Here is a 25,482-nt window from a genome sequence, read left to right as displayed (position 1 = left end):
GCACTCTGAAGTCATGCTAAACAAATATGAAGTTCCATAATGTTTCTTTCTCAAGCGAGCCTTTTCCACGTTTTGTTGACCTGCTGATTGACATGTTGGTAGAACATTGACAACAAACGTATGCAGATGGCACAATGATGTCTCAAGTCGGAAGAGGCATTTGGAATCCACTGTCAAATAGACACTTTCAAAGACTGGATGCACAGAAACTACTTAGGTATTAGCAACCAGAAAAGAGAGTCTCTTTACTGAACCAAAAATTAATAGAAAAGCCTCTTAGCCCTGGCAGTGGCCAGAGCATCTGACTCCGGAGCGCTGGACTTACGATTTGATCACCAGCGTCAGCTCAGCACAGCATCACGTGACTCTAGGCAATAGCTCACTTAATCTCCCCGATGACCCCATCGCCTTGAAACCCTTGAGGGGGTAATAGGTTCGCGCTTTACAAATACGACTACTGACCCTCTCACAAAAATGCTTTCAGTAGTAAACCTCTGGCTAGTCTATTGCGTATTATTTTACAATGAACTATGGGAAACTATTCCTCTACCTTACAGAGAATCCGGAGTAAAGATGTCTTGATTATGTTTTGGACTGAAAAGCAAGATACGCTGATTTCTTTCGTTTAGGCCTTGGTAACTCATGGTAAAAGTGAATGTCCAATTTTAGATACAGAGGTTCTTTTTTTCATGAGACGCTCCTTGGCCATATGCATAGCTATCAAAGCTTTTACATCCCTGTTCTTTAGCCAGGAGCCTGACATGGGCATATCTTGAATTCTGCCCACAAAAGCATAAAAGGATTGTTAGGAGGCACCTGCAGGCTTCATGTTCTCTTTCAAAATCTCTTCCAGCATATTTCATGCCTGAAAGAGACATACTGAAATGCCACCTGCAGACCCAGTGCCTTGCTCTGTAGACAACTTGGGGACATACAGTTCCTTCTCTCCACACAGTTCGCCACCATGGCTGGCTGTGACATCAGCTTCATAACTCTCTTAGCTGTACTTTCATCCTGGGTTTCACACACCTAAGACCAACCACATCTCTCAGTACATAGCAGATTCCAAAGGATCACATGTGCTGCCCTGATTAGAAATCTATGTCTTCATCTCAGCATTGCTAATGTGGTTGTATTGAGCATTGCTACGGACGTGCAGGTATTCTGCCCACCATAACTTCACATCTATTGCGCTACCTTTTCCATTATCCACCAAGTGCTCTGTGTAGGATTAGCCGATGTGAGCAGTGATGTACACAACCCTAGATAAAACTCTAGATAATATAACAAAGTCACTTATTTTGCACTTTGTCTGACCCTTCCCTGGGTACCCAGGCCAATTAGTAAAGGTGAGAAAAGTTTCCCTCATTGCAAACTGCATGGATCTGTGGCTTGTACTGTATACATCACAATGAACGGTAGGCTATTATCTACAGCCAGTTTCTCAGAATCGAAAACCAGAAAGTGCATCAGGCGAGTGTTCTATTTTAACAGGTTACCGTGTGAGGTGTTTGGAATTTCAAGAATAAAGGGCTGAAAACACAGCTTGATGTGGTTCTGAGTGTCTTCATAATAGATGATTCTGCACCACACCACAGGTTTGAACACTAAGGTCTTATTTGCAAGCCCAGTGGACCGCCGGAACGTCACTTTTTTTTATGTTCCCACGGTGCACAGTGCAGATTCATATGTATGCGCTCACGGAAAGCCAACCTGCGTGGCTTTTCATGGCCTCGTAGATATGGTGTAAGGCAACGCAGTACAAGTCACTACGTTGCCTCACAATGCATCAGGAAGGTGTGCCATGGGTGTTGCAGTGGTTGTTGCCACTCAACGCTCATAATTTTTGATACATTGGCAAATTTGCAACACAGCATAAATCCGGCAATGCGTCAAAACCCTTCACCTCCCCAGGGGTCCCGTAACAGTTGTTTTTTTTTAAGGAAAGTGTTCCTGCACACAAACAATCTGATTTCAATGCAGGCACCCTTGCTCCAAGGTGCAAGGGTGCCTGCTTTGGCGCTAGACATCCATTTGTTTTGGTTTTAATGCCATACACTGAATGTCCCAAAGATTACTACAGTCTTATCTCTATTCTTAATGCCGTACACTGAATTTCCCAAAGATTACTACAGTCTTATCTCTATTCTTACAACATTATGGAATGTCCTGCTCAAGGTACAAATAATTTTCTTTATTGAGGAGCCAGGTGACTTTGATTTTTAACTCAAACAAATCTGTTTTTTATGAAACACATTACGAACTGCCAATTTATTATATATTGAATAATTCTATGAAAGAGGTAGAATGGCAAAGGGCTAAAAATGAGCATGAGTCCTAAAAACAAACATATTTTATGTTATTTTTTTAAAAACCAACACAAAAAGTCAGAGTAAAAGGTATATGTTAGGTGAGAAGTTGAAACATCGGGATATTATGAATGGTATGTCAGCTGCGGTTACACAAAAGAATAATACATCAAAACGGATTGTAAGTGTAAAAATGAAATTACATTGCATCACATCTCAGACATCTGCCCTCCCGGACTGTAGACTTAAGGTCAATATCACCGTCAATAACCACAACACAGGAATTGTCATGCCAAGAAGCACATCAATCACTTCTTTGCAGGTTGCAATCACAAGAGATTAACCTATACAGCCTATAAAGCCGCACCATGTGGCACCTACATCAATATCTCTATGTATGATAAAGTCACTTCATACTGACAATAGTAGTAGATAAATGATAGCAATCAACTACCGAGAACACTAGCCATCTTTATGTATGCTCAGTCTCTTGTAGATGCCTCCCACAGCGCTGTTTTAATCAGCACTGAAGTAAACATTCCTGTTGAGAAACATAGCCTATTCCCATCTAACAATAAAAACATTTGCTTCTTCATACAAAATGAAGGAAAGTTACTCTCGCCAACAGAGTACTACGGACCTGGGTGGACCAGGAAGTTCCTGACTCGGTGGTTCGCCTCCAACTATATCCCACATCATCACCCAAGAGATGGTGCACTACAAGCAGGAGGAACACTGCCTGCCTGCTACCTTTCATTAGTTATCTTATAATATGGCATCTGTATGTAGCTTAATACAATTTGGATGCGGCAACAGCACTTTGAGTGACAATTTCATTGTAGCAGCATCAGCGCTTCCTAGATTGATGATGTATAGGCTGCACTGGCGGCATTGGAAGTGTACAACCCCTAACGTGTTCCTATCTATAATGCGTGCATGTGAGTGTGTGTGTATGTATGTGTGTGTGTGTGTGTGTGTGTGTATATATATATATATATATATATAACAAGCTCGGAATTAGAGGGAAATGGTTTGTCACTATGTACAAAAACAAATATTTTAGAAGACACAAATTCATAAAACGAATGGCTCTGATCGACTTCCTCCCCTAGTTATAGTATAGTATTTTGTCCAGTTTAGCTTGGCATTTAATATTGTAATTATGGCACATTTAAAAAAGGGTTTCTGAATAACTGCGGACTCAGCCACCTTTGATTGAAATGCTATTCAGTGAGCTGGGGTATTCTGCCGTTCTAGCAAAGTACTTTTCAGAGAAACACAGTACAATTAAAACATTTAATTGAAAAATGCTTTTAATGAGAAACAAAAATACATAACTACAAGTGCGAAAAACGCACGTCAATGTAAAAAGTAAAATAAACTTTTTGATAAACTCATGATTTGAGGTAAGGTTTAAAGTCAGTCCGATGGAAAGGGACAGGGCTGGAAATGGTGCTACTATAAAAGGAGGCATTAAACTTAGGTCCAGGTTCTGGATTAGTTTTATAGTACAGTACAAGTGTGGGAAAAATAAAGTTTAGGGTCGAGGTAAAGGTGATTAGTTAGGATAAGGGCAAATAAATGTTAGAATCAGGTTGTGAATGCAGATATGGAAAGGTCAGAGATAGGCCCAGGGGCTAGAACTGCTGACTTTGGAGCAAGAGACCCAGGTTGAAATCCCTGCTTCAGCTTAGTATCTGGTGATTTAGGGCAAATCACTTAACCCGTTGGCTGCGCCGCCGATTTTGCGGAGGTGCGACACTTCCGCAAAACGGGCGGGGCTGCGTCGGCCATTGGCCGATGGCAGCACCAGCGAGGTAGTGCTGCCGTCGGCCAATGGCCGACGGCAGCATTGAAGGGGTTAAACTCCCTATGACTGTAAAATGTGTAGCTAGTCTGTTTCTCTTTCAAAGTGTTCTACAAATGCCCTCCGTCCAAGTTCGTGGTTTATAAAAATAAAAAAAGTTTAGCTAGGTCAAAGATTAAAGCTGGGATAGTAGTAGTGTTCTTTTTCAAGGTGATTCTTAGAACCAATTACAAAAAGAAAACGTTTAATTAAAAATACATACTATTTTCAACTGAACTGTATTTAATCAACCAGCTGACTTTAAATTCTACATTTCAACGTGTGCTATGACTTTTTCCTTGACATAATTCTTTGACAAAATGTCTCTGAAAATGAATTCTCTATAATTTATTGATAATAAATGACGAAGATCCATGTCGCGTAAAATGTACTGCCAATGCTTATGTATATTGAATGTGCATATATATTATGTTATAATATTAGTGTGACTTAGTATCACTTGCTGTGCGAGCATTAGACAGTGTTCTAAGTTGAACTTAAAATGGCAGTCATTATATCAGCATTGGGTTAAAAAACAACTAAGCAGCACCTCATTAACACAATAAAATAAGCAAACACATTTTCTTAACTTGTGCCAAAAACAAAGGGGAATATTATCAAGGGGTTTATCTCCGCTTTTTTGGCTTTAAAAGCCAAGAAAGCGTAGATAATAATATCTCCCTATTACCTAGCTGTCGCTAACACCAGTTAGCGACAGCTAGTAGGAGATAGCGACCATCTTGGGCCCCACTTTGCATGTCAGAGAAATGTATCACTAATGACATGCAAAGTAGGCGTGCCAAGATGTTAGCGACTGGAAACAGTCGCTAACATCGCTATCTCCTATTACCAACTTTTGGAGATATTCGCGCTAAGCGCGAATATATCCAAAAGCTAACACCTGCCCTGAGCAGTTCTTAGCCATGTTATCCAATGGGAGGTGGATAACATGGCTAAGAGCATTAGCTCGGTAATGCCTGAATATCGCTGACTTTTCAGCGATATTCATGCATTGCGGCCGATTTTTATCGCATTTGCGATAAACCTTGGTTATACCAAGGTTTATCTGCGATAAAAATCGCCGCAGGTCGGCGATACATTTTTGTCTCTTACCAAGCAATAGCGATAATTATCGCTATTGCTTGGTAATATGCCCCAAAGAGCACATAGAGAAGAAATAGAGTCGAGATGTGAGCTATTTTTGCACATTTTGTTTTCTTTATTTGTTTTGTACTCACCTGATGTGCTGCTGCCTCTGTCAGAACTGTTGTAGGAACCCCCTGTACCCTGGTCATGCGACTGGTTGTAAGGAATTGTGGCGGGAATCGTTTCATTTGAACGGTAATCTATAAAGAAAATATGAAAATCAAAGGTTGGCTCTTCCTGTCAATTACAACCTGATACAAACACATTTTATCAGGGGTGTCAACGTAGGTTCAAAACGATGGCTTCATGACAGATTTTCAGAATATTCTCACAAGATACATTTATGTCCAATTATTCTAACTGGACCTAATATATAGTGATGAACCTAAAATGTAGGCGTGATTTAAAAACTCCTAGGCTTATTGTGGAAACACAATATATTTAATACCTGCTTTTTCATTGTGTTTTTACAGCAGAATTCTTCAATTTTAGTCACAGAAAATACCATTTAAAATGCTTGTTTGCTTCAAAATAGACTGCATAAAATGTATTTCAGCACACTATGTAGCTCCACATAACAGAAACGCATTTCCCATTATTAAATGGACATATGCAATAAGACAATAACTCTTACACACAGTAGCATCGACAGAGACTCTTTTTTTCTCTAACGGGTTTGTATTTACTGTGAGTCAGGCCTTCCGCTCCGGCTACATCAATCAGGCTACACAGGCTCTTGAGCCCCTGTGATGAAACATGTCTTTTTGCCAAGGCATTTAATTTCACCGTGTGACCAGACAAGTCAATGGTTCACAACTGGCCCTGCCCTCAGTCCTCGGGGATATCACTTTTGCAAATAAGGTTATTAAAGCAGGTTTCAATGTATTGTAGCCTTAAGGGCGAGTGGGGAATAAAAGGCCATGCCTGTTCCTTTCAACTTTCAGCTCCAATACATTGCGTTAAAGAAATATGACCTACAGGACACAAAAATAAATTTTTTATGTTTTTAGCAAAAAAGTGAAATCAATTTATATGTGGCTTCTAGAACTATAGGCTTCAGTCAGAGAAACAAAAGGAATGCAGGGCAGTCAGTACATGTGCAATGGAACATTAGTAGTATCCGTGTATATTGGAATGAAAATCATGGAAGAGGGCCCAGAGGTTTTTTTTCTTCAGATTTACATTCGCACAGAGACATAATTAACTCCTCACCATTAGTAGAAAGAATAGATGTGTGCTGATTTCTTTTAATCACGGGCAGGGTTGGTTCAATCCCACGTCCTTGTCGCCACTTTATGAATAAAACATGTCATCGCTGCCTCTGCTAGTTCCGTACCTACTGTAATGCTTTAATTAATCTCAAGGCCATACTGAAATATGTCTATACTTAATTCCATTAAGATGCTGCTGATTATTTGCAGAGCTAAATTCAAACTTCAAAGGTGCTGCTAATTACCTCGTTGACATAGTTTGTCTTGGTTCGATGGAATTGTGAAGAAATTACCGTGGCAGTGGCTTGTGTGCGCCTATAAAGTCGCCCTATTAAAGAAATACCTCTTCGACCCTCCCTATCGAGAGAGGTTGTTTATAAAGGCTGCGTCCTCTGTAGAGCCGGCAACTTACCAAATAAACAACAGCCAGTCATTTACATTTTCAAGAATGTACTGGTTACTTCAATGTATCACTAAAGCATTTCTCAGCCCAGAGTGACCCCCGCTAATCTAAGTGTGGCTGGATCCCAGGTAACAATCATCCATTTTGAAAGATGTGAGAAGAAAAACAAACAAAATATCAAATAAATTATTTGTCCATAAGAATATATATAATGCATGCAGAAGGACATTTGAGTGTATGTGTGTGTGGTGTGTGTGCAGGTGCTTTATGTTAGGGTTACAGACTCTGAAGGAAGGGGCTACCACAACAATAATCATTGCATTGACCTTTGTTTATTTTGTTTTGCTCCATGATGTTGTATTGCATGGGAGCAACATCTGGCTTCTGCTGAACAGAGGGTTTCCATTGCTTCTCGTTCATATCGCCGCTGCCACAATTAATGTTGTTGCTGATGTTAGATTGGATGAGCTGTGTGGTCGCGTATGGAGTGGGCTGTCCAGCCGAGTTGACAAACCGGCCATCCTTCAGATTGGGGCTGTTGAAGGTTTTCATCTCGTTGATTTTGTTACTAAGGTCCACATCGCCATACACTGCAGATTCGGGCAACATAAGGTTGGTTTGCTTGTTTTCCAGTTGATTGTTGTAATTTGCAATGCAATCAGCTAGAAAAATGGAGAAAGGAAAGGTGATTCCAGTATGTAATGTCAAATGATAGCAGGCTCTGAACAAATGTCAAGATTAAACCAAAGTATTTGGTCGCTGCAAGATTTTTTCAACTTGAAGCTATTATAGGTTGAGATATCGTGATTAATTCCAGCAACTAGTGGTTGGACTTGAAACAACAGTTTGCATTTCTTAATTTATTATTCTTTATAATAAAGACTGTGATGTTTTCTTGGTGTCCGTCTGCCTTTGCTGAAAATAACTAACCTTCACCTACCACCCCTTGAGATACGGGGGACAAATATCACTTTTCTGAGTAGTTGTGGTACCATCATCAATAGATGCCTTTTAACCCCTTCGATGCTGGCCCGTTTCCGCCGCTGTGCGGTAAACAAACGAACAGGGCAGGGCCGTGACGAACCCCAGTCGTCATCCGCACACGAGCACCGCGGAGCGTGACGGCTGGGGTTCGTCACCAGCATGCAAGGGGTTAATACTCGTGCAGTTGACTTTACGGTGAAAGTTAGAACAAAACAAACTAATTGTTAACACCTACCAAAAAGTGTAAGTAACTCTGGTGTTTGGAAAGCATTTAGAGGTGGAGGAATGCTACTTTGGTGTGAGGAAATCCATCATCAATGCCATGATGTCTTTCTATGTCACCATTCTGGAATATCCTACCCATTGCCCTACAGGTCAGTGCCAATAATCTAGCCTTTTAACAAAATCTAATGCGTTGGCTAGTTTCACAAACTCTTTGAAAGTTCTTAGTTCATCTTTCAGTTCATCCTCTCCTGCATCTTTCCTTAGCACCAGAATACCTTTTGGGTATTTGCAGGGACTTTACAAAATATTGTAACATAACATAACACAGCAGAACATAGCATTAACATAGCATAGAATAGAATATCATAATATTTCATAATATAACATTGTGAATTTGTTTTTCTTCTGATACAATGTTCGAGAAGCCGAAGATGCAGTATGAGTCGTAATGTCCTATCTTTCTTAATAAAAAAACAAATAAGAACAATATACCCTTGTTTCAACCCAGCTTGAGGTACTTTCTCTATTGCTTCATTCAATAAAATATCTTGAACCTCTTCTCAATAAACCATTAAAGGGTTTGTCTTATCCTTGCTAATTTTGATTTATGATTCTTTGTTTTTATTGCTAAGGATGTACTGTAACCCTATGTGGCGGACTGCAACAGCCACTTGTTTAAACTCACCCCTGGACTCAGAGTATAGAATATTTTCTATATAGTATTAAATGGTGTGTTCTGTTCCGAGAGGTGTGTATACCAGGTCACTTATTAAAAGCACATACCCAACAGGTTTGTGCCTTTACCTTTTACTCTTCATGGAAATTGTGATATTAGGCTGGTTGAACCTTATTGCCAAGATCTAGACTGGCCCTTCCTGTAACTTATTCAGCAATATCAAGCATTGGCTTTTTGTTGGGTTGCATCCTGACTTGAAGGATAGCATATTTGTAAAACCGTTCTTTTGTTTTTTGCCTCAAGGACCAGGATATTTAGGTGTCTTTCTTCAAGTGCTCTAAAGGGTGTTCAATCCTTTTAACAAAATGGTGGTTTCCATCAAACACCATGTAATTATATTGAATGAAATATGAGTATGAGTCAAACATCCATAATGACATATACTGCTATAAAACAGGATCAGTGATAGGTGGTTCACTGGCAGTTTCTGAAGCATAAATTAATACGCCCATGCAAGTGTCCATCCACCATCAGTCCTTACATATTGGTGACAGTGTCCTTCTTGCTCTTATGGGAGCGATTGTAAAATGTGCAAACTGTCATAAAATGGCGTTACCAGACAACACATACCTTTCCAATGCATATAATTTGGGTTAACTGGCTTCTTCCTTGCTTCAGTAAACATTGGAGCTACTAGTTTTGTATGGGATTGTGGTACAAATGTGTATATGCCCGCTAGTCTAGTTGTCACTGGCACAATATTGCTCTTACTCACTTGCAAACCCTTTGATTCATAGTTCAAAAGAAATTCTCCTCTGCCTAGGAGCAAGTCTCTCCCCAAGAAAGTCAGAGCAATTTTCCTACTATATGTGTATGTGTGTATATCTACACACATATACATATAATTTTCAGTTTTTAGTTCATGAAGAGGGTACACTCACAATGTATTGATGGCCTAAATTAGTTTGCATTTTAATCATCTGAGCTTCAAATGGAGTGTTGGTGCTGTCAGGTCTGGTAGTGTCATTTAAGAGTCACTGTTTACCAGCTGTGATACTTGCAGTGTAAATACTGAGGTGTAGGAATCTGTGCAATCTGATATTTCTCAATACTTATTTCAGTTATGTTTCTTGAGATGTGATGAGCAACTAATCCCTTTCCAAAATAAATGATAGTCTTTTTTCTACATCTGGATGTCAAATTATATTGGCATTGAAACTCTTAATTATGTGCTTAACCTATCTAGTATATAGAATAGTCGTTAAGGTCCATCAATTTCTTTTACTTGAGGTGGAGTTAGGGCTCCATGAGTTGCCTAAAGACTCTATTCAACTTGATGGTGATTACTCATTTTCAGAATGGTCATCAACACAGTGAATTCATTTGAATGACCCAGAAGATGGAAAGAATCATTTGCCCATTAGTAACTACTGCTAGGGAGGGATTGTAGTTAAATACTTGCCTCCATAGCAATATACAAGACTTTGAAGTTTTGAATGTGCATCTAGTCACTAAAAAGTGCTACTGAGACAAAGTCACAGCTCTAATGAAATCCCAACTCAAAAATCGAATCTCAATACAATCATAAAGACAAGAAAAATGCAAAATATGTTGTGGTTCTTTGGATAATCATGTTGGATTTGAAGTGTGGTTTCATATATGATTAACTTTGTCTGTGAAGGGTGACACATTGAAATAATGGCTGTTTGTGTCTGAGTTGAGAGTAGTGAATTGTCTGTCACAATATTCATCTGCATTTAGGGATTCCCGATGAATATCGTTATTGCATCTCATGTTTCCATATCTGTGATTTCTTTTTACAAACTATTGTATTCAACTATTCACAATTTTCCAAAGAATGCTTAGTATTCAATCCCTAATGAGCTTTAGGGCCTCATTAGCGGTATGAAGTACTAATAAGAAATGAAACTACAACACAATAAATAATTATGTGTTTGTATTTGTGGACCACAATCCAAGCTCCAGAACAGAGTGAATAACTGAACTTAACCAAGATTTCAGATCCACAAATCCAGTTGTTTGCTAAAAGAGTGCCTAAGAATGGAGGTAGTATTTCTTTCCTAAATTGAGACATATGGTTCTCTCAATAGTGTAAACTCAATCAATGCAAGTGTTATTGCTCCGGTTTCACATCTATGTATATCATTTGTATTTCTTTTATGTCAGTGGAGATTGCACAGAGTAGTCTTTGGGATGCTTTGTTACAAACCACATTAGTCCCATTGTTAACCTAACGTCTTGCCAGGGGCTTTTTTATTTTATTTCAGAATGATCAGAGCCAAACAGAAATTTTAACAATGGTGACTGGCAAGAAGAACTTAACATCTAAAACAGGTAGATTATAGAAAACTCAACAACACTATTCTAGTAAATATTAAATCAATATTTACAAACAACTAGATCTCACCCCTGACAATAGGGTGCATACCTATTGACTGTGCCATTGCTTGTTTTTTGTTTTGATATATTTCAATACAAAAACAATTGTTATATGGAAGACGTCTATGCCATCGCTGATTTCCCATAAAGCAACAAAAACAATTCCAAGATAACCGTTTGGCTTGTGTATTTACTGGGGCTATCTTGGAATACTCTATGGTGTGCTTTATAGCAGACATTCCAAGAAGACCGTCATGTATGTGTGCATGTGCACATATGGGCAGCCCTCTTGGAATGGTATAAAAGTCTTTCAAATGTGACTCCCTTTTATGGATTAGCAACAATTGGTTGACGGAATCCCAGTGCTTGAGGGTGTTGAGAACAGGAGGGTGTTGAAAAAAACAAGAGCAAGGTAGGCAAAGGGGAGCTAAGGGGACAAAGGTGAGCAAGGAGAGAATGAGAGAGAGAGTGAGAACTAGTCCATTTTGCACTGCAATATAAAGTCCTGGCATCAGCAGTGGAACCATACACCAATCAAAAAACATTGATACTGCAATGTGAACTGAAGAATATGGAGGCAAACCATCAAATCTGCAGCAGTGAGCAGAGATTAAAAAAAGAAAGGCATTCAATCAAAAAGAGAGGGGACATAAAGCACACTCTACATTTACTGGATAATATAGGACTGTTGTAAACACACGGTTACGGCTGTCGTTAGGGGAGACCTTTAAAGGAATACTTCTGTAATAAGAAAATTTGCAACAACCAAAAGTGAGCAATGAGCACCAAATCAATGTAAATATGGTTTACTGCTCCGGTGTAATGGTTATGTAGATCTGGGTAGGTGGGTTTAGACTACGAAATCATCTGGGAAAGACAGTAAGGAAATGATAAGGGATGAGCAGACAAAATGTGGAAGAGAAAGTGAGAAATAGATATTGCCTATAAAAGCAAGGGAAGTTTGCCATACTTATGAAATTCATACAGACAATTAGGGGTGCAATTGGTGAACCTACAAAATGGTGAATATGAATACATCTGAAAAATATCCTTTCATTTGATTCAACAAATGGAAAGGCATTGTCCTATGGCATTTAATGCAATATTAAAAATCTGTCTCACCTGGCCGACTGTATGTTGCGAGATTACCGTCACTGTTTCCGCTGGCTGATGTACAGCAGTTGATGGGACATTCGGTGTGACTGTTGCCTGTGTTTGGCCATGTGTCTGCAAGCCACGGTTGTGCAGCCGGCTCATTGATGTTCAAAAGGCCAGGTCTGACAAAGATACAAAAGTACATTTTAATGACATTTGAAAGCAGCATTCCATATTACAAGTTCTGCTACTGACTTAAATATAGGCAACAAATGAATCAACATGAGACAACTCATGTTATAGGTTTTACATTGAGAAAGCCCAAGAGCTGTTATTGAGGTGTGTATTACTTGACATGTTCAGTTTCAATCTTCACTTACAGACCATCACTTACAACATACTTCCTATTGTCTTCTTCAAATCAACCTCCCGTCTCCACCATTCAAATAAACCAAACATTTCAGTTTTACAAAGGCCTTGCCATAGTAGCTTAACAAGACAGCAAAGTACAACTAGGCTGATTCTTGCATCTGTCACACTTTCTTTTCTTTGGAGCCACAGTGTTCACATTTTTGGTCCTAGATATCATTGGACCTGTTTTAAATGCCTATTACGTAATGTCCTTCATTCAGTAGCAATTGACATCCAAGTGCAGCAAAGAAGTGTGAGTAGGCTTTCTTTGCCACCTTCTCCACCATATCTCCCAAATAAATATACATTAATTATCTTAAAATCAGACGGCATGCCTGAATCTTTATTTAATAGAGAAATGTATGTAAAATTCATACAATGCACAAATGTCATCAAACTGCTAGTTGCAGAACAAATGGACAAATATCTGCATGGCACAGTTAGTTATCTTTGTCACAGATTATTTAAGTAGATGTACGTCTAACAGTTGCAAGATGTTCAAGCACAGCTCTAAGAATATCCCTCAAGGGTGTGATCCCAGAAAATCATTTTCATAACATTTAATGTCAAACATTGTGTTCAAAATATTGTCTATAGAAATGTCACTCCATTAGAGTTAGTTATAGAAAATCTACATTCAATAGGACAATATTCTTTGTAAATGATTTCTAGACAGAATATTTATGCTAGACAATATTTCTGTATAAGATAGTCTGATATACAAGCTCGATCAAGTTCAAAGTTCCACGTATAATTTCTCTGTAACTATTTTACCATTTTGTTGTATGAGTTTTCTACAAAGAGGGATGTGTAAAAATGCCATGCGCAGTATTGCAATCCCACTTGAGCAGAAAATCATCCTGGCAATTTTAGGTTTAAGAATGAAAGCTGCTGATGTTGCTGCATGTGAAGAAATTAACCCCTTGACGTCTCCAATATTTCTTAATTTCTTTTACTTTAACTTGGTTCAACATCCCAGTGATTGAAGGAAAAGCAGACGAGATTAGCCACTGATAGGATAAGGAAAGAGTAGAAGAAATGAGAGGAAGATTGGGGACTATGCGAATCATTGAACAAATATTCAATTTAGTGTAAAATATTCAATTTTCATGGCAATGATTTGGCCTCTACCATTCTATTACAGAAAGCTTGATTCTGCTCTTCTAAAATCCTGTGAATCCATTCCTTGTTCCTGATAAACACAACAAGCCCATTCTCCAGACACTCACATTGCCTAGGATTTAGTTGTCTTTGTCATCAACCACAAAGTTTATCTCAAACGTAGATCAGCTTATTAAGAATGTTGCTTTGCTGCATCACGAATCTTAGTCAGTTCGCTGTGTGCAAGCTATTGAGAGTTGCTACAGGCTCCTTGGCCTTTGACTCTGTGCTGGACAGCTCACTTCTTAACTTAACCTCTAGGTACAAAAGGACAATAAGCGCATTCAGAACTGATGAGAATTCAGCATTTTACTAGCCTAAGTAAAGATAATCCCAGGGCACTTTTGGATAATGCAATACCAGAATCATAGCCATGATCCAAGCATGTACATAAAGGCGAATGTAGCGATACAAAAGGGGATGATGGACGGAGCGTTTGAACAAATCAAACACTCACCCCCAGTCAACTGATCTGGGTTTAATCCATCACCATTCTTTAGTTCACTCAGCCACCCCAGTTCAGACATGGATATATGCAAATCAGTCTGACCCTGTGCCTCATGGGAACAGTACAGCCCGAACTGCCAAGCCATGTCTTCCCTGGACCGGAAACAAGCATCCTGGGACCATACGTACCACCATTGACACCATCCTATAAACATAGCCATGATCCAAGCATGTACATAAAGGCAAACGTACCACCATTGACACCATCCTATAATCATGGCCATGATCCAAGCATGTACATAAAGGCAAACGTACCACCATTGACACCATCCTATAATCATAGCCATGATCCAAGCATGTATATAAAGGTGAACGTACCACCATTGACACCATCCTATCATCATAGCCATGATCCAGGCATGTATATAAAGGCAAACGTACCACCATTGACACCATCCTATAATCATAGCCATGATCCAGGCATGCATATAAAGGCAAACGTACCACCATTGACACCATCCTATAATCATAGCCATGATCCAGGCATGTATATATAGGCGAACGTACCACCAGACACCATCCTATAATCATAGCCATGATCCAGGCATGTATATATAGGCGAACGTACCACCATTTACACCATCCTATGCCTACTTTAGTTGTGGTTGTGTGAAATAGCTTGCACTAGTCGCACCATCTAGTCTGCCATTGGGTTGATTGTGGAAGTATATTGCTGCTAACACATGCACAAAGATGTAATCTTTGTGCATAAAGCCTTGTGATTTCTCCTATACCATTGTGTTACACATCAGTGTGAATATGTCATTACAGGAAATTATCTCTACATTCGTTTTTCCCTGTTGCCCATATTTCAGGGATTCCATTTGAGTTATTCGAGGTAAAGGAGCTATCGAGATACAGTATTTTTCATTCACTTCTTGCAATTTGATCTTCAGTTGCTCAGTTTTTTTAAAACTTTGAAACAACAGTAGCTTTCATTGATAGCAAACATTATTGTTCTGAGCAGAGGCATCGACCCGCTTTGGGATGAATTTTGAACATGTAATCTCTAAAAGGTTATTACAAACTACCTTTCAGCTGTTGTCTGACGCACCTTTGACCTTTCTCAGACAAAGATCAAATCTTTAATTTAAGAATATAACTGTTGCAAGCAGTCAATCGACTTGATCCTTGGAGGACCTCAGTCACAGCGTGCACCCACTTAAACGTCGGTTACGGGGCGTGTCCACAAACACCAATGGTGAGGTTCGTGGTCTGTGTGCCAAGTTCTGTTAATCCGAGCTCTGCTCTGAGCAATGGCTTTACTATCAAAAGGTACTGCCATAGAACAATCTACTCCAAGAACCGCGCTTGGCTTAGGATGCCGTTCTTTCAATGAACTGGTCCACCATAGACTCTAACCTTTCAGTACTTTTTTTTCTGAGTTTTACATTGCGCGAACTTGACCCGAAGGTATCAGAGTGCTTTACATGAGAAACTAGTTGCCTTACAGATGGATACATTCATTTTGTTGGGCACAGGGAGATTAAGGCTAGATGTAGATAAATAGTATTTACCGATTCTAAAATACCGAATTTTACCGATTCGGTATTTTAGAATGGGTAAATGCTATGTAGCAAAACATTCGGTAAAAATTACCGAATAGGAGGCCCATAGGAATGAACGGCAATTACCGAATCGGTAAATACCGATTCGTTAAAATGGTGAAAGAGTCAGGGGTAGCAGGGTGTCACATTGACACCCTGTTGCACCCCTGAATAGTGCTTGTGTGCACATGTGGCACACATACATGCCCTAAGGGCATGTATGTCTGCCACATGGCACTGGTGTAAATGCACAGATTTGCATTTACAGAGGTATTCGTTATTTACCACCAACCAATAGTTGGTGGTAAATAACGAATCCATAAAGCACAGAAGCACTCTTCAAAGTGCTTCCTACATGTCATTTACAGATTCGGTAAATACCGAATCGGTAAATGATGATTACCGAATCGATAAATACCGATTCGGTATTTATCTAATCTGTAAATTGGCCACCTACATCAGAAAAGCATATTACCGGTCGGTAACGGCCGAAATCCGTTAATTTCGGCCGTTACCGACCGGTAATAGCCTTCCTACATCTGGCCCTAAGTGATTTGCCCAGTCACAGAATGTTGAGGGTCCATGCCGAGACTCGAACCCGGCTCCCCAGCTTCAAGGTCGACTGCTCTAGCCGTTATGCCGCATCCTCTCCTGGTGCCTCTAGTCTCGGCAGAAAGCAGATTCTAACTAGGGGGCACAGTATAGCAATATGACACACTAAGAACACAGCAGCTAATCTCCATCGACAGCACATTCCAACTCAGAGAAAACAAGGAAATTAACACGTGATCAGAACGGACAGTCCTTAATTTGTAAAATTGTAAATGCTGGTGCCCAAAGTTGGTCTTAGGAGACCGTGGTGGGCAGTGCCAAATGTAATGGTTGCTGAATACCAAGGGTGCTTAATCTTGATTCTACCTCATGCCTCTTCCCTCCACCACCATACACGCCCTGCCACTTCATCTCATTCATGAAGGTTCTTTTTCACCCATGCTTTCTCCCGTTGTCATGGTTTTTCCATCATTCTCTTCAATCTTCTTTCATAGTTTTCTGCTTTACTTTCTTGTCTGACTGCTATTCAATCTGAGTTGTACTTTTGCCTCCGATCTTTTGTTTTTATCAGTTACCCAGTTTCAATAACACTACCTTTACCGAAATGTTTTCTTTTTTATTTCTGTTCGAAAATGGAGTGTTTTATGCTATCTGTGAAATTTAGTCACCCTCAAAGGCGCCTCAGTTATGCTGTATTTCTCGTTGAGGTCAGCCTTTGAAACTATCCCTTCTAACATGCCGACCCTTCTTTGAAAAGATCGTGCTGCACAACTGAAAAAAGGTCTATTTGGAAAAGACGGCACAAAAAAACGATGCACGTGTCCTCACAACTCAGGTTAATGCTTGTTAATCTTGAAATTATAATAGCTAACACTTTTCTCTCTACACACCGATTGGGCAAGAGAAAATGGATTCGGGTTTGAAAATATTCCGCTGCGAGATCTCATTTCTACACCCCAGAAAAGACCTGCTGTCATCAGCAAAAAAAAAATTTAAAATAGTTCCTACAAATCACCAGGTAGTTTAATCTTCACAAATTTCAGGGCATGATGGCTCTGACTTTACTAATCGTCAGTCATGGTGTGAAAACGTTTCTATTTCAAGTAAAACATCCCCCTCAAGTGGTTCGATGGGGAGTTGCAGCCTTTTCTTCAGCAAAGCAAATTATAAATGGCATGGATTGGTATAAACTAGGCAAGAACTAGCTTTGAAATGCACATTTTAAAAATAAAAATAAATGAATATGTGCTGTCAAACAACTAAATAACGCATTCAGGACTACCAAAAAAAGGAAATGGGCCTGCACGCTCATAAACTATTCTTGTATATTCTCTTTGTTGTTTTAAATGCTCTTTATTCAGGAATACAATATTGAGTGATAAAATACAAACTGTAAAAAAAAGGCCATTCTCTTACCTGCCCGCGCTACTCACAGCTTCTCCCCCTCTTTGGTAGGCCACTACAACAGAAAACAGTAAATTGATTATGGGAAGGAATTAAAGAGCATACACCAGATTAGTGTGGAGTCGATCTGCATCCAATGATATATACTCCGTATATGGCATTTAAACGATGCCTCCTTTTGATTCCGCCCTCTTCAAATAATGTAACATTCTCAAAACATGCCCATTGTATTTTCCACATACAAATGGTAACACGGTTCACATACATGTGCATCTCTCGTTCGAGCCAACAAGCATAGAAAAAAAATATGTTTTAAAATAAAATACCTCGCCACACAAATCTCTACTGAAATTACTATATGGAAAAGCGTGGAGTAAGGAGATTTCAACCTAAGATTAAACAAAAAAAAATGCACTCCTGCTGATTCACAAACATTTCCACGTGATTTGTCCACGTATGTACACAGCCACGATTTTGACAATCTTGGAATACTAGGGTAGATTAAAGGTCCCAATCTTCTCATCCATAGCAGGTAATTTGAAAAGGGTAAATGTTGAACTTGTGAATATATATAAATTAGCACCAAGTGACTAAGGATTATTAAAGATCAGTAAATCAAAAAATATGTAGCAGAGCTGAAAAACAATAAGTGCATGGTGGATTTATTTCTGAAATCAATGCAACATTAATAAAAAATATGTATAGTTATGTGTCATTCATAATGCTGCTAGAAATATAAATTGCTTCCACACTTCCCTTCACTGGAGCAGCCTGCCTGAAAGAGTCTGTTCAGGCCAGGTGGTAAAATAGGTTTTGTTCAGCTTTGGCTAAAATGTTCAATATTTCACAAGATGCATGACTGTGGTTCAAACTTCCCTGCTCCTAGGCGGGCATACATAATTGAAACATATGCAGAGTTATTGTTCAACAAACATGGCACTTTTCTCAGAATGTACTCCTGTTTCAGCAATATGTTCCCATTACATCACCACTAACATCCTGTCACTCACACTACCACATCACAGAACCTTATGGCATGAGATTTTGCCAACGGAATGGCACCAGCTCAGGAGACTGGAATAATTCTGGATCTTGCCATTTAGCGGAGGGTTGACAGTAAGTCTAGGGCTGACGCTGTCTCGATTCCTTTAGATTGTGCTAAAAGAGCCCTTTGTTTTTTTTTTAACGTTATGTTCCTAATTCTCATAAGGATTTGTTTAAATTGAGTAAAGCATAGGCAAAGTGGGCTCTTGCATAGGACCCCCAGCCTTTCCGGAAGGGGCGGGGGGGGGGGGGTAATAGAGCTATGTTATACAGAAAGTCTTGCTCTGATGACCCTGAATAATTCTTTAACAGATTGTTTTAAATGCTGATTTCCTTTAATTTATTTTTAGTGTGAGTGATGTGTGATACGCGTTTTACAGAGAAATGTTGTGTTTGTTTCCTGCAACATCCATAAAAAAGTTTCTTTTAGATCAAAACAGGAGCTTACATATGAGAAATGGGAGGGTTTCCCAGAGATCATTTGCAGTAATATTGGTGCGCTGCGTCTGCATTATAAGATTGAAAAAACACATCACTATCCCCGAATATTAGATGTAAACACATTTAGAATTTGGGCAAGTGTGCTGTTCACTGTCAACGACCTGGCCAAAGAGGGCATGAAAGAGCTGAAATTGGATCGTAAATTCAAAGCTGTCCCAAACAGGGGCCCCCAAAACATTTTTGGCACAGGGCCCCCAAAATTCTTAAGATGTCCCTGTGCAGGACAACTCTGTGTTTGAAGTAGGATCCCCTGCACCCCTACTAAAAGATACACAGATGTCTTGGCATTGCAGAAGTCACACCGCACACTTCTAGCAAGCAGCCCATTTGTGATCTTATGGTACTGAGCATTACTAGAAAGAAGTGGGCAGGTGGGAAAGAGTATAATCAACCTTGCCTATTTTTCCACCTGACAAATTGGATATGGTTTTGGTTTCATGATCTCTTGCTGCACAAGCACTACTGAATAATGGAGGTATTTACTGTCCACCTTCAGAGGCAGTAAATACGTAAGAATCTGAAGATGGCGACCATGCACAGGAACCGCTGTGGCACCATCTGACGTCACACTTGAGATGGACTTGCCACCGAATGGCAGCCAACGACACCCACAAAAAAAAGATCAAGGGAGAAGAAGGAAAACATTATTTTCTGACCCAACTACTAAATGAGGGAATAGATACACAGCATGTGAATCCCGAAAAGGATTCATGCTGCAAAACCTAATATGCTGGTGGGCTAAGTAGATCTGCTTCAAGACAATGTGTGTTTCACAGTGTTTAGTGTATTAGTAAATGTATCGAAAATATATAATTTATGTGTGATGGAACCTTGTTAGCTTTCAAGAGCAAAAACCATCGACAAAGCAGGTTCATTACAAGTTATACAGGTTCAATATAGTTCTAATTAGTTTGATATCTAACTGTGAAGACATCTTTACATATGTTGAGGAATGAACACAACTTAAATTACCAGTCATCTACCCATTCGCAAAGGAGAAAGAGTGCCAATTTTCCTGTCCTAAGACAGAACAGAGACCCAGACATTTTCCATCTCATTTCACTCAGTACGCCCCTGATAGGTATTTGGTTATGTTCTAGCACTAGAAAAATTAGAAAAGAGCACAAACAAATATGCCCTGCATTGCATAAAAATCTATTTCACCCAAAGGGGTGATTCTACATCCTGCACAGTTAGATTGATGCTGTGGAGCTTGCGATTCAAAAAAGGGGGTGGTGATGAACAGAGTGTCTGAATTAAGCAGACCACTCTTACCCAGTCCAAAGATCAGGGCTTGATCCATCACCGTTATTTAGCTCACTGCCCCATCCCAGCTCAGAACCTGGCTATATGCAAATTAGTCTGTCCCTGGCCCAGTGCATCATGGGAACAGGGCAGACCAAACTACCAAGCCAATTCTTCACCAGAAAGGAGACAAGCTTCCGGGGACCGGTTTCTGCCATTTCAGGTGTCGTCGGCCCGGCTTGCTTGAATCCTGATGGAGCAGTGAGCAAGGGACTCATGTCTGAGTATACCCTTCCACGCTTATGGTGGACAAAATGATTCAACAAGCATTGGAAATGCAATAGGTCTCGCAGCGTTAGAGTTAGTGCATTTAGAATTGTTTATGGGTTTTTTGTTGTAAATCTTTTGCATTTTTATTTTTTGTAGCCAATGCTAAAGAATTACAAATCAAAAAAGCAATAAACATTTGTAAAAGCTTTAACTAAAAATCACTAGTAGATATGCTATATGCTATGCTGATGAAAACGCTTGCATATGGTGGGTGGATTAAGGGCCAGAGACTCCTTTTTGTCATGGAAATGTTTTTGGTTACTTGGCGTTGCGTGGGTGAGTGGCGTTGCGTGGGTGAGTGGCGTTGCGTGGGTGAGTGGCGTTGCGTGGGTGTGTGGCGTTGCGTGGGTGAGTGGCGTTGCGTGGATGAGTGGCGTTGCGTGGATGAGTGGCGTTGCGTGGATGAGTGGCTACAGCAATTAATACAATCAGTTGCATAGATGAGGTATGAATCAGTGATACAAATTGGGGGTTGGCGGGTCAGTGGTCATTAGTTCTTGAAAGTAAATAAATGGATAGGAGGGGTCATTAATGTCCCCTTTCTTTGAACAGCCTCTGGAAAGGTAATCTCGCGGATCAGTAGCAGATGAAAAAACTCTTATGAATGATTTATGCAGTGTTAACTCATGAGTAAGAGCCACCCATTGTTAAATTAGTACACACTGTCTCTTTAGCCATTGCCTTAATGAAAACATGATGTGAACGTTGAAGCCTTTAAGGTGTAAAAGTAAAACTTAGTAAATACAAGCACTCTCAGCCGCCTTACTGACTAGCTCTCACACTGAAACGATTCTTACGCTCATCACATACTAGCAGACAACAATCCCACACTGAGTAGCATTCACATACTACTGACGCACTCGGCATCTCTCAAATACCAGGTCTCTAGCAAAGACCTAAGAGGGATCGGTAGGAATGAATGCAAGTTGGTCTGGCAGGTCTCCCTAAATCACGCGACAGTAGCAGCCCAGAATAGAGACACGAACAGTCAGAGGCAATAGAGCAAGTTTGTATTTTCATGTACAACTCAAGCCAAAACGATTAACATTGCCGATGATTTAGTTGCGAACATCTGGTCACCGTAGAACTACCGGAAACCGTTGTGACATGGGGCCGGTTTTCTATGTCCAAGCGATTGCAAAAACGAAGTTGCCACTGACAAAACTGTTATTGGCAAATGACAGCTTTATACCACTGGATGACTAAGAATCCCTAAATTCGTGTATGTTTGCAGTACGATCGAGGCGACTCCTGTGCCTGCATTCCCTGGTGTCAACTCAACCCAACCCATCGGCTGCACACCTCTCCCCATGTTACCTGAATAGACGTTTTCTGCTCCCTTAATATAACAGCTGCAGAGGTTCCAGTACGGTTTTAAAAAAAACTGAAATTGGCGCCTCTAGTAAACATAGAGAGTGGACTGTGTTACTCAAGTCTCCGATTGCTACAGCCGAGCGGCCATATTGGAACCACCACAATTTATCTCTCGAAGTCCCTGAACGGCAAGATATCGATTTCTGGTGTTTCAGTTCTTTGGGGGAAAACGCCTGCTCTTGATTATGCCTGAGTAATTGTTTATTTGCTATGCAATGCTTACTCATACGTATTTGTTAATGAATTTTTCTCGTTAGCAAGTGTGCCTCCGTGCGATTTAACTTTGATTAGTTATACTGCTGATCGAACACAAATCACATCTTATGGCTTTTTTTCCAATTTCAGCACATATTAGACCTGTCATTATAAAAGGACAAAGCTTCGGGTGCCTGATTTTTTCACCCAGTATTTCTTCATCGCTTCCTCAATCAGTCTTTCCTTCGTTTTTACTGGACATTCGACTCCGATGTGAGTAAGCGTCACAAGGCTCAACTAGGGGGAGGGGGCGGGAGGCGGAGAGTTGAGGCAGGCAGGCATGGGAGGAGAGGAGGAGGGGGGAGGAGAGTAGGGGAGGCACGGCCTAGCGGCCGTGCAGGGGGAGGGGGCGGGAGGCGGAGAGTTGAGGCAGGCAGGCATGGGAGGAGAGGAGGAGGGGGGAGGAGAGTAGGGGAGGCACGGCCTAGCGGCCGTGCAGGGGGAGGGGGCGGGAGGCGGAGAGTTGAGGCAGGCAGGCATGGGAGGAGAGGAGGAGGGGGGAGGAGAGTAGGGGAGGCACGGCCTAGCGGCCGTGCAATCAAGTAGTGAGGGGGCGGAGTTGTGGGAAGGCTGAGAGAGAGAGTAGGCGGCTGGGTGCATGTGCACGCGCTTTTAAGCTCAATGCACATGCGCATTGAGCTTAAAAGTCACGGGCACTGCAAGGAATCGCCACGATTCCTTGCAAGTTAGATAAAGTCTGGATGAGCCCCTATAGTCTCGCTTGCTCGATGCGCATGCGCATCGACAGGCGAGACCTAAAAAAGGGGGTGGTGATGAACAGAGTGTCGGAATTAAGCAGACCACTCTTACCCAGTCCAAAGATCAGGGCTTGATCCATCACCGTTATTTAGCTCACTGCCCCATCCCAGCTCAGAACCTGGCTATATGCAAATTAGTCTGTCCCTGGCCCAGTGCATCATGGGAACAGGGCAGACCAAACTACCAAGCCAATTCTTCACTAGAAAGGAGACAAGCTTCCGGGGACCGGTTTCTGCCATTTCAGGCGTCGTCGGCCCGGCTTGCTTGAATCCTGATGGAGCAGTGAGCAAGGGACTCATGTCTGAGTATACCCTTCCACGCTTAAGGTGTTCATCACCACCCCCTTTTCTGAATCGGTGTGGAGCTTGCGGCCAGGAATTTTGATATAAAAAGTTTTAAGATTTTTTTAAGACGTTTACATTGTTAAATATAATTTTGGCAATGTGATCACTGTGTATGCTATCGAGGTCAACACTTTTAGGCAGGAAAGAATAATTTTGCTCAGGTTTCATTTTTGGTGGGTAGCAAATTTCATAGTTTCCTTTTAGGAAGAAAAATGAGCACTGATGCTGGTCAGGCATGAATGTTACCTGCATATTCATAAAGAAAACCCAATGTTAACACCTTGAGAGTTTCTGTTTTGGTTCAGATGTCGCCCTCAAGGGCGTACCACGCTGCCACACTGGTGGCAACTGATTCAGACATTGTTGAGAGGCATTTTAACAAAAGCACGCCTTACTTTCACTGGTTTCTTTCAATAATTATTAGTCATTACTCAAAAACAACTTGTTGACACCATAAAATCTGGGATATCTCGGGAGAATACCATGCAGATGTAGCAGATGACTGACATCAAATAAGTTCCAAACATGAACAATATCACCAACGCAGTGATCGTAACCGACACAAAATGTCTACTCTGGAGCCATTTGATAACTAAAGCTATCTGGATGCATAAGATATATGCCTATAGGGCTTTGAGAACTTCCATGCTGGTGCTCTGAGGTGCTATATATTTATTGTTGATTTCACTGGTTTTAATTCAAAACTAAGGGCCCGATTAGGATGGCGGATGGAACAGCGTCCGTCCGCCACCCCCGAGGTGGAGGGACCGTCCGCAGGGGCTGAGGCGTTCCCTCCCTCGGAATTAGGATGTGACTGCCACCCTGGCGGTCACATCCCCTATCTTTAACATTGCAGTGGATGCTGCTTTAAGCAGCACCCGCCGCAAGGTTAAATGTGCATGTTTTCCTTTGCATGCACGAAGCGGCAGGCACCGCGTGGTGCCTGCCGCTTCGTGCATGCAAAGGCAGGGGGGTACCATAGGTACCCCCCCATGTGCACCCCCCACCCCCCAGCACTCCTGGGGGCCCGCAACGGGCCCCCATACTCAAACTCCACATGCTTTTCTACGGCAGAAAACCCGCTGTGGAAAAGCATGTCTCCGCCGGCATCCTAATATGGCTGGCGGTGTCTGATAGACACCGCCACCATATTAGAGCTTTTCCGCCGCGGTCAGAAGGCGACAGCGGCGGAAAAGCGGCGGACGGAAAAATTACCCCCCAGCCATCCTAATCTGGCGGGGGTCTTTTCTGTGTCCGCCGCAGTGAATCCGCATCCTCCGGGCCGGCGGTGGCTTCTGCCGGCCCGGAGGATGCGGATTCACCGCGATCCTAATCGGGCCCTAAGTAAGAAATGTAGTTAAAAAAAACTATTTTTTGCCTTCAGTGTCATCCTAAAAATACATCTCAAAACAAGATTTCAGACTTTTTATGTGTTAAGGGGCCTGCCCGTCCATTTGTACGTTACTCAGCACCACATTTGCCCTTCAAATGTCATTTAAAGATCGCACAATTGGCGCTAATTGGACATAAATTCAAGGTGCCTCCATGGAGATAGCTCCCAGAGAACCAAGGAATGTGCTCACATACATAGCAGAAAATGTACATGCTATTTACAAGCAGTCAGTGCCCATGTCTGCAGCCTCTTTCTAAGTGGGCCTTATCACGTTGTACTTCAGCAGGGATTTGTAGCACAGCCTGCCATGTTTAATGAGAACTTGCATACGCACAGCTCTTGCCTGGCCCCGGTTTTTGG

The 25,482-nt window shown here is 41.1% G+C and overlaps 1 protein-coding gene across 1 annotated transcript in view; it reads right to left on the bottom strand.

Annotated features, from left to right (window-relative positions):
• ROBO1 (roundabout guidance receptor 1) overlaps nt 1-25,482 on the bottom strand; it is a 1,545,337-nt gene that overhangs the window by 38,349 nt on the left and 1,481,506 nt on the right. Inside the window, exons 21-24 of the mRNA XM_078658344.1 lie at nt 17,890-17,932; nt 12,323-12,477; nt 7,242-7,577; nt 5,394-5,501 (exon numbers count right to left, since the gene is read on the bottom strand). Of these exons, the coding sequence (XP_078514470.1) occupies nt 5,394-5,501; nt 7,242-7,577; nt 12,323-12,477; nt 17,890-17,932 (642 nt within the window). The remainder of the gene's footprint in view (nt 1-5,393; nt 5,502-7,241; nt 7,578-12,322; nt 12,478-17,889; nt 17,933-25,482) is intronic.

Source organism: Lissotriton helveticus, chromosome 8, assembly GCF_964261635.1.
Source record: "Lissotriton helveticus chromosome 8, aLisHel1.1, whole genome shotgun sequence".
In the NCBI taxonomy this organism is placed as follows: domain Eukaryota; kingdom Metazoa; phylum Chordata; class Amphibia; order Caudata; family Salamandridae; genus Lissotriton; species Lissotriton helveticus.
This window is presented reverse-complemented; position numbering and strand designations above follow the sequence as displayed.